This window comes from Cololabis saira, chromosome 12 (assembly GCF_033807715.1).
Source record: "Cololabis saira isolate AMF1-May2022 chromosome 12, fColSai1.1, whole genome shotgun sequence".
NCBI lineage: Eukaryota > Metazoa > Chordata > Actinopteri > Beloniformes > Belonidae > Cololabis > Cololabis saira.
Window position 1 is genome coordinate 9339776 of NC_084598.1, and position 13706 is coordinate 9353481.

The 13706-nt window shown below is 38.0% G+C and overlaps 1 gene segment (V, D, J or C); it reads right to left on the reverse strand.

Annotated features, from left to right (window-relative positions):
* Window positions 1-490, reverse strand: LOC133456204 (Ig heavy chain V region 5A-like). The segment is given in 2 exon segments: window positions 1-353; window positions 454-490. Coding segments are annotated over 2 exon segments (390 nt in total).
* Window positions 491-13706: the final 13216 nt, after the last annotated feature.

The following is a 13706-nucleotide window of genomic DNA, read 5'->3' on the forward strand; positions in this document are numbered from 1 at the left end:
TCATGTGTTCAGGCTCTGAGGTTTTTGTTCAGGTCTGCTGATGTTTGTGTCACTGTGGTATCTGGCACAGAAATACACAGCAGAGTCTTCAGGCTGCATGTTCTGTCCATTCAGAGTCACTGTTTTACTGGAAGTGTCCAAGTCAATACTGAACTTGGTTTTCAGTGAGTCTTTGTAGTAAGAGTTACTAGTATATTTCATCCCGATCCATTCCAGTCCTTTCCCTGCTGGTTGTCTGATCCAAGCTGTGTAGTAGCTGCCGAGAGCATAAGAGACCTGACAGCTGATGGTCAGACGATGACCTGGCTGCACAGTCACAGAGACCGGCTGATTCAGCTGTTCACACTTCACACCTGGGGAAGATAAATATCAATGTGTTGAATATAGACGGAGCGTAAAGCAGCTATCAGTCATATCATCAGATGTCAGCTTCTCTGTCTCAGTGAGACTCACATCCAGCGGCCAGCAGCAGCAGAGCTACAGAGAACATGTTGTTGTAGTGACGGTGATCTGACGGGAACTTCTCTGGTTTTACTGCAAATGACAGCAGGAATCAAGACTTTATATGAGACGTAGAGGAAGTTCAGTTTGCATGAGGAAGAACATGAACACATTAAACCTCCCAGCACAATTCCAGCAGCTTTGATGCAAATGTTTACAGAGACACATCAATGAAATAAGTTAATCCTGAAATGTTTCATCTTTTCATGTACTTTATTCATAATTTTGCATACAATTTAATAAGGTAATGATATAGGTTTTATTTGGATAAATATGATATTATTATTAAGATTTTTTTGGGCTCTAGTGGCCCTTTATTGAAGATGCAGACTGGAAAGGGGTAGAGACACGCAGCAAAGGTGCGCAGGCCGGGATTCGAACCTGCGACCGCTGCAGGAGGACTGTAGCCTCAGCATATGAGCTGCTGCTTAACCCACTGCGCCACCGAGCGGCGGAGCCCCGGAGCTTTTTTTTACCCTTTCCATGCATGTGTGTGTTGTGTGTGTGTGTTGTGTGTACTGCTGCTGCACAAAGCGAATTTCCCCACTGAGGGATGAATAAAGGACAATCTAATCTAATTCAAGTACAGAGACCCATCACAAGATCTGTGATTTGTGATAACTTTGAGCACACAAATATTATATAAAAAAATATATATATATATTTATAAGGTTTCTGTATCACAAGACAAACATTTTTCACATGTTATTACAAATACTACTAATGAAATGAAATGAAAACCATAAACTTCTTGTGTGCTCTCTAACATAACTGAATAGTTTGGGAGGATTTTGTCCGGCTGCTCCACCAACCTCAGTCTCTGTGGGCCGAGTGTCGAGCACAGTAATAAACAGCAGAGTCTTCAGTCTTCAGACTGCTCATCTGCAGATACAGCTGCTGTCTGTTATTGTCTCTGGAGATGGTGAAGCGGCCTTGAACTGACTGTGCGTAGTATTTGCTTGTTACATCATGCGTGGCGACCCACTCCAGCCCGGTACCAGGAGCCTGTCTGACCCAGCCCATCAAGTGGCTGCTGAACGTGAACCCAGAACCTGTACATGTCAGTAAGTGAGAGTCTCCAGGTCTTTTCACCACTGGTCCAGATTCTGTCAGAGTCTGACCATCAACAGCTAGAAGGAGGAAAAACATACATTTAATTTTACTTAAAAAAAGACACCTGCCAAAATAAGCAGATAAAGGCTGATTAAAACAGTTTTCTATGAAAATCTGTGATATACCTGCACAACAGATATACAAAAGAAAAATCCCTGTTTTGTAATCCATGTTGTTAAAAGTGTCTGCTGTCTTCTCTCAGTCCCGCTGAAGTCCAACTTATAACAGTGGAGGACGAGTTTGTTTTGCATGAACTCCTCCTCACTATAGATTTAACAGCAATGATACGAAACATGTTCTCAAACAATCTTGCAAGCTAACTGCTACTAATACTACTACTAATACTACTACTAATACTGCTACTAATACTGCTACTAATACTACTACTACTACTAATACTGCTACTAATACTGCAACTAATACTACTACTAATACTGCCACTAATACTACTGCTAATACTACTACTAATACTGCTACTAATACTACTACTAATACTGCTACTAATACTGCTACTAATACTGCTACTAATACTACTACTAATACTGCTACTAATACTGCTACTAATACTGCTACTAATACTGCTATTAATACTACTACTAATACTGCTACTAATACTACTACTAATACTGCTACTAATACTGCTACTAATACTACTACTAATACTGCTGCTACTAATACTACTACTAATACTGCTACTAATACTGCTACTAATACTGCTACTAATACTGCTACTAATACTACTACTAATACTGCTACTAATACTACTACTAATACTGCTACCAATACTACTACTACTAATACTGCTACTAATACTACTACTAATACTACTACTAATACTACTAGTAATCAGTAAAAGTTTAGTTGTGTTGATAAAATAATCAAATTCAGTCAATCACAGCTCACTGTTGAACACATCTGTTAAAGTCATCTGTTAAATACAAAAACTGGGAAATATTGATGATGAAAGAAACAACTGCACACTTATTTAATCCTCTGTGATTCTCAAAAAGATTATTGTTTATTATTAAATAATAACTATACAGAAAGTAAATTTAGCTTTAAACATCAAGTTACTTCAAACCAGGTTATCAGCTGATTTCATGTCATTAAATGCTTTAGTAGTTAATAATGTATGAAAACAATGCAATAACAATGTAATTACGTTTCTGTTGTTGTATTTACGTAGTAACTTCAAGTGTCATCATGTGTTAAATTAGAGTTACTTTGTTGTTACTTTGATGAAAAAAATCCCAACTTGTTTGAGCTTTTATGTTCTGACCAGAACACTGACGTCCTCAAACCAGTAATTGTTGCTCATTCCTCCATCCAGACTGGAAAACAAAGGTGAGTCTTTTCAGCCGTGAACGTTGACCTGTAGAACACTTGATCTTACTTCGTAGGAGCTGGACGGAAACGTATCATCTGAAAACATCTCAAAACCCTTATTTTACTATCTAGCGTTCAGTCCTGGTTGAATGAGATATTTTAACCTTTAATGTGTAAACAAGGTACATTTATATACGGTAACTGATTTCATCTCTCTACTTTTGGTTGATGTTTTGTGTATTTCTATTTATTTGTCTGTATATAGTTTCATGATTGTTGATACAGTTTGTACAGCATTTTCATCAACTGCATTTTATGTCAACAAACTGAAATTAACTTGACTGCTGGTGAAAAAACAAAACAAAACAGATATTTATCAGAATAAGTACAGTATGATGTTAAAACTGCAAAGATCCGAATGACGATGGAAAAAAGAGGAAGGAGTTTTTGTACGAGTTTCCTGCTTATGTCTCTTACTGTGTCTCTTCTGGCACAGAAATACACAGCAGAGTCTTCAGGCTGCATGTTCTGTCCATTCAGAGTAAATGTTTTACTGGAAGTGTCCAAGTCAATACTGAACTTAGTTTTCAGTGAGTCTTTGTAGTAAGAAGCTCCAGTAGATTTCATCCCGATCCATTCCAGTCCTTTCCCTGCTGGTTGTCGGATCCAAGCTGTGTAGTAGCTGCCGAGAGAATAAGAGACCTGACAGCTGATGGTCAGACGATGACCTGGCTGCACAGTCACAGAGACCGGCTGAGTCAGCTGTTCACACTTCACACCTGGGGAAGATAAATATCAATGTGTTGAATATAGACGGAGCGTAAAGCAGCTATCAGTCATATCATCAGATGTCAGCTTCTCTGTCTCAGTGAGACTCACATCCAGCGGCCAGCAGCAGCAGAGCTACAGAGAACATGTTGTTGTAGTGACGGTGATCTGACGGGAACTTCTCTGGTTTTACTGCAAATGACAGCAGGAATCAAGACTTTATATGAGACGTAGAGGAAGTTCAGTTTGCATGAGGAAGAACATGAACACACTAAACCTCCCAGCACAATTCCAGCAGCTTTGATGCAAATGTTTACAGAGACACATCAATGAAATAAGTTAATCCTGAAATGTTTCACCTTTTCATGTACTTTATTAGAATTATGCTTACAACCTTATATGCTTACAGCTTATAAGGTAATGATATAGGTTTTATTTGGATACATATGATATTATCTGTTTACTTCTGTGACTGTTAGATGAGATCCTGGTGTTTTCTGAGAGAAGTTGCAGCATTTGATGACTGAAGATTAAAAGATGATGATCCCTGTCAGAGCCCTGGAGCTTTTTTTACCCTTTTCCTGCATGTGTGTGTTGTGTGTACTGCTGCTGCACAAGGGATGAATAAAGGACAATCTAATCACAGAGACCCATCACAAAATTGTCAAATGAATGACAGAAGAAAAATATCATTGTGTGACAACAAAGACTTGATTCGTAATGTCTGTTCAAGAGACAGAATTCATAACAAAGGTTTTAAAACAGAACTTGTAAAAGACAAAATAAAATCAGTTACAGTCATGATGTAAAATAATCGCTTATCTTCTTAAATGAGGGTCTGAACCAAAGACAAAGTTTGTTTTTTCATCTTACAATTTAGAAGCAGTTAAGAAGAAAAACCTTTATCAAAGCAACCTACATATATGACTTTTGAACATTTTAGTGAACTTTGAACTAAAAAGACCAAGCTGCAGTCAGATTCATATGAACCGTTTCTGTGAAAGTATGTCAGTTAAACAAGACTGCACCGTTTAATATCATTAGACGTGATAAAGATTTTTACTGCTCACTTTAACAGCATGTGATCATTAAAGTGGTGTGAGAGCTCTGGTGGATTCATGATACAAGTGTTCAGACTCTGAGGTTTTTGTTAAAGTCTCTGTTGGTGACGCTGTAACAGTCTGGTACAGAATTACAGGGAAGAGTCAGTTTAGAGTCACTGTGTCTCTGGAAGTGTCGAAGTTGATGCTGAACTAAGAAAAAGATTTAAGCAAATATATTAGAGCAAAGAAGATCCGATACACACATTCCCAGTCCATTTCAGCCCGTTCACAGCAGGATGTCTGATCCAAGACGTCCAGTAGCCCAGAGAATAAGAGACCTGAGAGCTGATTTCAGACTATGACTCGACTGCACAGTCACAAAGATCTGTTATGTCAACTTTTTACACCTGTGGAGGAAAGTGTGCTGAATATTGAACAGTAATCTGTCAGTGTTGTGCGATGATAATGTCAGTATTTCTGTCTCAGTGAGACTCACCGGATCAGCAGCAGCAGCAGATCTAGAAACATCATATTGTTGTTCTGAAGTTGATCTGATGTAATCTTCTCTTGTTTTACTGCAAATAACATCAAGATGTCAAAACTTTCTATGAGACTTAGAGGAAGTTCAATCTGTAATCTCCAGCAAAACAGTTTCGATGTTGTCAAATAAAAATATAATTTACACAGAAATCTTTTGGATTTCTGCAGTTTTATTTTTGTCTTTGAGTGTTTTGATGATGTTAAACTGGAGTTGGTACATGTGACTGTAGCAATAAAATACTTGGTTTTAATATTAAAATCCAAAACATAGATTTACTATTTTACTATAGATACATAGATCTACTGTTTCAGATCAACTTCACATCCCTCTAATCTGTAATATACCCAGCATGTTTTTATTATTTAATACTAAACGATTGCTTTATTCATTCTTACTGTTGATTTTCTGGTAATACTTATTTTCTTGAGATCAATAACTAATACAGACAAAGACACACATACACGTTGCAGTAATTTCCATCAAATTTGAACATGTAACATGTCAGTCTGTGGGAGTCTGTTAATGACTTTGAATCAGAATGTGCTGAAGCAGAGACACATGTAAAACATGTGGGACGGCTGCACTCGAGGACCAGGGTTCCCCAGCCCTGTTGTATGGACATGGAGATGTCAGACAGAGACAGGCAGCCTGCTGGACATGGTGTCCTGCTTTTTCTTTGCTGGTTTCCTGACCCGTAGACTGGCAGCAGCTGTGACTCCATCCTGGCAACGCCATCATAGATCTGGGACGGATACCACAGGGTTCCAAACCAATCTGGACATACTGTCTTCCAAATCATCCCAGAGGCGTCCAACAGTAAAACCTGATGTTCTGTCATCTCTTTAACATGTGAATTCTTGTGACTCCACAAAGTACCAAAACGCAGACAAAACAGTGACTTTGTGTGATATTATATAGTTAAAATTAGAGACCAATACAAAAGCTTTTAACAAAGGACTCAAACAGTGGTTAAAATCTAATCAGCAGTGTACACATGAAAAGTTCTTAACTTGTTGACGGCTAGCTTTGTTGTCTTTTTATGTTTCTAATTGAAAATTGTTTGTATTTCTTTGATTTCCTTTCCAATTGTTTTGTTGTTTGTTTGTTTTTTTAATTTTTCATTTATTTATTTTATTATTTTTACTATTTTTTTTTCCATTCTTGTTATCTTAATATATTATTGCTCTCTATTCTTTTCAAAAGCTGCCTATGGACAAGTGTTGCGAATTAGCACTTGTGCTAAAACACTTAAACAATGCATCTGGTTTGTCCAATGTAATTGCTATGTCCATATCAAAAAACATAGATAATAATAATAATACACATAGAAATGAGAAAAGTTGCAAACATCTCTTGGCTTTCAAGTAAAGTTTACATATATCACTAGGGTTGCCACCTTTCAGAAATAGAAATAAGGGACACCCCGATTTCAGCAGCGCAGGCACCAAAGAAAGGGACATCCCCAAAACTTCTAAACTGCATAGAAATGTATTTATTTTATATAAAAAAAACAAAATGCTTTGATTTAAAGTTTAAAGTTATTTAATAGCATTTAACTTGCATGACTGTACAGACAGCCAACCATACTAGCAACTGAAATAGCCTCCCATGATGTGTACGTCCATCAGCCCAGATGTAGAATATAACCTACAGGTGAAGGTCGGAAAATTAGAATATGGTGTAAAAGTGAATTTATTTCAATAATTCAACTTAAAAGGTGAAACATATATATTACATAGTCTCATTACACGCAAAGCAAGATGTGTTAAACCTTTATTTGTTATTATTTTGATGATTTAATTGTTTATTGATTTCATAATATAGAGATTTTTTCATTTGGGGTTTTCATAAAGTGTGAGTCAAAATTACCAAAATTATAACAAATAAAGGTTTGAAATATCTCACTTTGAATGTAGTGGGAAATAATATATTTGTTTCACCTTTAGTTGAATTTACTAAGAATGAAGTTTTGCAATATATTTAAATTTTCTGACCTTCACCTGTATATGATGACATTAATAAATAAGAGCATAATATGTGTCTGTATTGGTTCAATACGGAACGCAACTTTTAATTCCCAATTACGTAACAATTCCGTATTTTAAGGGACGGGTGGCAAGCCTGTATATCACCGCCATAGTACAATATTTTCAGCTTGATCTGCAGCTTCAGTTGACATTTGTCCTGTTTCACACAGAGGTGTCGCTGCTACAGTTGTGGAGCTCTGTCTCCCTCTTGTGGACTACTTGGGTATTACATGTGAGTTTCAATGGGACACTGCACTGAAGTCCAGAGATAAAACGTCTTTTCATGGAGGCATGTCATCATTCAATTGATCATGAACAGTGATTATTATTACAGAAAACTGTGTTGTCTTTACTTTTCTCGATGCAAAAAGGAAAAAATAGGAGAGCGAGAGAGAGGGAAAAAGAGAGAGAGCGCTTGTCAATTATATTTTTGTTTTATTAATGATTTATGTAATACTCAGTTTCATGATTTTTACATTCATGTAAAGCATGGAAATATGTGTATACAGTATAAACAGTTCCATGCCATAGAGAGAGAGAAAGAAAAGGACTGACCTGAACCTAATTAATAATCATCAGTTTATCATCAACAAGTCTGTTCATGACACAGACATTTGTATCAGGGTGTGTTGAAGCAGGGATACATTTAAAACATGCAGGACAGTGCTCCCCAGGGACCAGCGTTGGGAAACTCTCTATCATACTCCTTTCTTCAAGGGAGAGTGGTGAATATACTGATCGATGCGTTAATTGTGTGCGTAAAGGATGCGCTGGCACATCACGCCAATGGTCGGATGAAGATGGACAGTTTGTAGGGATAATGAAAAATTCCTGGCCCGTCTTCCTCCATGAGGTCCCATGCAGAGAGTTAAAGAATAAATAAATAAATAAATAAATAAATAAATAAATAAATAAATAAATAAATAAATAAATACAATTATCGTGAAAGTGTAAGTTCCTGATGTCACGTGTACATCGATGTGTCTGTGTGCGTGATGATGACGTACATGTGCTAGTTTCCGCGTCAACCCTGGAATGTGCACATTCTTCGAGTCATTGTGACGTCATAGGTGATGCATACAGATACGGTGACTGGAACCCTGACAGACGTGGAAAACCTTTTCATGAGTACGACAGAACCTGGACCAGATTCTGCTGGAACCCTGACCCTGCAAAGGAAAAAGCAGCTATAGATAATGGATGGATGGATGGATGGATGGATGGATGGATGGATGGATGGATGGATGGATGGATGGATGGATGGATGGATGGATTCAGGATGCTGCAGTTTTATTTATATGAGTTATTCATACATTCAAAAGGGCCAAAAATCCCAAGGTGGATACATGGAGTGGGAATTGTCGTGTAATGGTCAGCATGATAGTTGTGTAAAAGGTTTGACCATTAAAATACCTGATACAAAATTTTAGAACGACAACATTTGAACAGAGCAGGTGTTAGAGGAACGCGGTAGCAGAACCACCACCGTTGAAATGGTAATGAATAGATGGATGAAAGGAGGGAAATTGTTGGAAAAGCCCCAAGAGAGTGAGACGTTAGATTCAACAATCGTATTACTTGTACAAGGATTAGACAGGCAGCTTAAGCTCAAGTGTCAGATTCCTCCTGACTACTGAAGTTAATACAGTCGTAAACCATATATATACTCCATATGCTACGAAATCAATGACATTGAAGGCATCCGGTCGTCTGATTCTATCATGTTGTTGCAATCACATTCCTCTAGTTCAATTCAATAGGTCAAAAGTTGCCTCTTCCAACACACATTTCCACTTGCAATGCTGTGAGCATAATGATAGTTACAGACATTACAACATAGACAGAGGTGTCAAGTAACGAAGTACAAATACTTCGTTACCTTACCTTAGAAATTTTGGTTATCTATACTTTTTAATTAATCTCTTTAATCAGGCTTTTAACTGACTCATTTAACTCTTTTACATTTCTTATGCTCACCCTTATTTTTATTGAATCTTACTGCTCTGTTTTATATTTAGTTTATCCTTTCTTATCGTATTTTATTTTTGTTTAATCTCAATGTTTTATCTAAATATTTTAGTTGTTATTTATGGTCTATTTTATACATTTTACTGTTTTATTATTTTAGTTTTTAATGTCTTACTTTCTAGACATACTTTTAGGATTTTATGTTTGTATGTTTTATGTTTTTTATAAACTCCTTTAGTGTATTTTATCCTGTTTTCTTGTAGCTTTTATCTCCAGTGTTTCCTCATGGGGAGCCTCCATGCTGGGAGTGACTCTGGCCTGCAGGGGGTCGTCCTGGGGGTCGTTCTGGCCTGGATGGTTGTGGAGCTCTGCACCACGGCTTCACCGCTGTGGTGTGGACTCCTCTTTCCGTCCGGGCCGGAATGGTCTCTGTGGGCCCCCCCCCCTTGTAGCTGCGGGCTATGAGACCTCCTGGCGTGGACGGCTCCCTGTTACCGTTTCCTCACCTGGATCCTCTGTGCCTAGCCATGTCTACACCATGTGTCTATGGAGCTAGAACAGTCTCATAATTCACAAATGCACAGGACAAGTTTTACAAATGCACGGACCGATTTGCAAATACACACACCGTTTCACACGTGCACAGGACAAGTTTTACAAATGCACAGACCGATTTGCAAATACACACACAGTTTCACACGTGCACAGAACAATTCACACGTGCGTAGGACAAGATACACAAATGTATTTTTGATGCACACACAAATATAACCTGATTTACACATGTTTTTTTGTCTGTGAGCTGCGCTGGATTTGTGTGTGAGTTTTGAGACTCTCCTGACGTGACAAGATCCACACGTAGGTTTTTTTTAACACGGAAGGATCTGCAACCAATCAGATTAAAGGGGCGGATACACCTGCTGTTTGAACTGCGTTAGCGCTGGTTTGTCGGGCTGATCAACCAGAGCCGTCAGGAGACTGCACTCCAAGTCCTGCCGATGCAGCAACTGATGATGAAAAACAGCGGAGATTTTTATATATTTGCTCCGTTTGGTTTCACGAAGTATTACTGTCCCGCTGATTCATCTCAGAACCAGACAGACAGCAGAGAGCTGCTGCGCTGCCTGGCGGGGACGAGCAGCGGCCAGGTGGAGCAGCACGCGCATGTCAGGAGATTAATTTACCCAAATATCTGGAGTAACGTCGTATCAGTCGACTGATAACCGAAGAACCTCTGTATCAGCTCAGATGTTTGATGATCGGTGGACTAAACCCCGACCAGCATCATCACGGCTGCATCTTCCCATGCATGACTCTGCACCGGGAATGTGTTGATCTGCCACCGCTGTTTTGACACACGTTTGTCTCTGTGTGGTGGCGATGTCACATCATAAATGTGAGGATAACAGCTGCTTGTTTCTGACCTCCGTGTCTGGTCCCTGGTCAGCTGGTCTGACCGGGACCAGCGCCACCCACGGCCAGAGCCAGAACGAGACTGCAGCAATATTCACCCCCGTCAACAGGCTTGTTCTCCTGAAAGACACCTGTAGTTCAAATATATATATATCTCCGCTGTTTCTCATCAGCTGCTGCATCGGCAGGACTTGGAGTGCAGTCTCCTGACGGCTCTGGTTGATCAGCCCGACAAACCAGCGCTAACGCAGCTCAAACAGCAGGTGTATCCGCCCCTTTAATCTGATTGGTTGCAGATCCTTCCGTGTTAAAAAAAACCTACGTGTGGATCTTGTCACGTCAGGAGAGTCTCAAAACTCACACACAAATCCAGCGCAGCTCACAGACAAAAAAACATGTGTAAATCAGGTTATATTTGTGTGTGCATCAAAAATACATTTGTGTATCTTGTCCTACGCACGTGTGAATTGTTCTGTGCACGTGTGAAACTGTGTGTGTATTTGCAAATCGGTCTGTGCATTTGTAAAACTTGTCCTGTGCACGTGTGAAACGGTGTGTGTATTTGCAAATCGGTCCGTGCATTTGTAAAACTTGTCCTGTGCATTTGTGAATTATGAGACTGTTCTAGCTCCATATGTGTCTGCGTGCGTGTCTGTGTGTGTAATTTAGGAATTTAGGTGAATTGTAGTGTGCTTTTGTCTGCGAGGGGGGGGGGGGGGGGGCATTAATAAGTTTTATGTTTATTTGTTTTTTCTTGTTTTTTTTTCTGTTAAGCACTTTGTGTTTCATTATTTGTAGGAAAAGTGCTATATAAATAAAGTTTGATTTGATTTGATTTGATACTTCACTGGAGTAATTATTTTTCAGACCACTTTTTACTTTTACTCCTTACATTTTCATGCAATTATCTGTACTTTTTACTCCTTACATTTTAAAAACAGCCTCGTTACTCTATTTCATTTAGGCCTTTAAAAAAAACTATCCAGTTGAATTGCCCCATCCGGATAGAGTGAATTTGGTTGTTATTGTGGCTCAGATTTTCTTGTCCAGTTTTGTTCTTACATCCGTTGCCCTCAGATTCTTGCAACTAAACTTCCAATAAAGGTTAGGATAAATGATAACATGTCTCTGAAGTTTGACTTTTTGCACCATTACAATACTTATATACAACTAGTCATCATATCTCCTGCTCTCTGAAACACATGTTAATGCTCAACAGTACACATATATGCTTCTTTAATATATTTGCATTATACTAAGATGCATTCATTTTCAATGGCTTTTGTCCTTAATGGCTTTTTTCCCCCTTACATTACTTTTACTTTTATACTTTAAGTAGTTTTGAAACCAGTACTTTTATACTTTTACTTGAGTAAAAAACTTGAGTTCATACTTCAACTTCTACAGGAGTATTTTTAAACTCTAGTATCTATACTTCTACCTGAGTAATGAATGTGAATACTTTTGACACCTCTGAACATAGATCATTTTGCATAAATTTTTATAACAGAGGTGAAAGACATGTACCACTTGTGCAGACATATGAAAGTGAAAAATCCTTCTCTTTTTTTAGGAAAGTCGGCGCTCGGGGTGCAGATGAGTCTGACTTGTGAGACCCCGAATTCACCTTCCCATACAGGATACAAGGTGATGTTTGGAGCGACGACCCGCAGCTCTGTGACAGAAAAGAGATGACAGGTCTTTACACGTTTCCTGCTTTGACTGTTTGAAAAACACAACCTGATTTCATTTCATTCATACGTACCTTCAGATTTTGGTTGGTAACCAGTTGACATGAGTCTTAATTCTAAGTGTAGTGTGTTTGTTTTCGGGTAGATGGCAGAGTTGTGGTTTTACAGAGTTTGGTTTTGTAGACGTGCAGAAATGGATCTGAAAGTCCGTTGCACAGATGTTGAGCTTGACAAGAGTGATCAGGTTGTACAGAGAGGAAGCTTTGTGTAACACCCAGGTCCAAAAAGGAACCAAATACAGAAGTGAAAGCACACAAAGAGCAGCAGAGCATTGCAGACAGCAGGTGTGAGGTGCGGTTATGCCAGTAAAAGAAACAGAGAGCACATTTAAATATCTCATGTTTGTTTACATAAACCATCAGATGGACTTCTTCTCATGACTTTGCCAAAGGTTTTAGTTCAAGTCCAGTAATTATAGAGCGAAAAGGTAACCAACTGTGAAATTCCCCAGTTTATACAGGGAGACGAGCATGATCCATCGTCCAATGTAAGATCCAAAGTGTTAAAAACCCTGATTGGTTTAATGTATTATTTAAAGCTACAACCAAAATCAAGGAATGTGTAAAAACATATTTTAATTGAAACTTCTGTTTTAATAAAGGATACAAAAACAATTAAAGAGAAGTAACATTTGTGATTATTTGAATGATTACATGCAATGAATACATAAGGAAAAATATAAAAAATAACGTAAAGTTTCTCACAGATTCATAATTCTCATGGTATGTTTTATTGATTTATTTTCTTTGACAGAATATAATTCTTCTCTAAACCTAAAAAATAGAGAAAAAGAATATTTAACAACAGCGTATTTTTTATTGAGTTCAAATTTTATTGCAATTCCTTATTTTTACAGAAATGACTGATCTGCATGGAAGTTCCTCAAAAATATAAATATAAACATTTGAAACATTATAAAAACTGAAATAGAGACCGAGATATACTTACTTTAAGTAACTTTAACCATTGTGCCTTTTACCATCACATCATCACAGTTAACATGTGCAACATCCAAAAGCTTCATAGACAACAATGATGTCTAAATGTTTTACAGTTAGACCTCAGTGAGCTGTACCTGTTGTGAGAGTGACCACTCTTTCTTTTCCCCCAGTAATAAAACACAATCACACTATGATATGTGAATATTTGTAACATGTAACAACTTCAGCATGAAGACAAAAGGCTTTGTTTTGTTTTTTTACCTTTTGTGACAGTAACTATTATTCTTTTTCCCCAGTAGTCAAAGTAGTTGTCA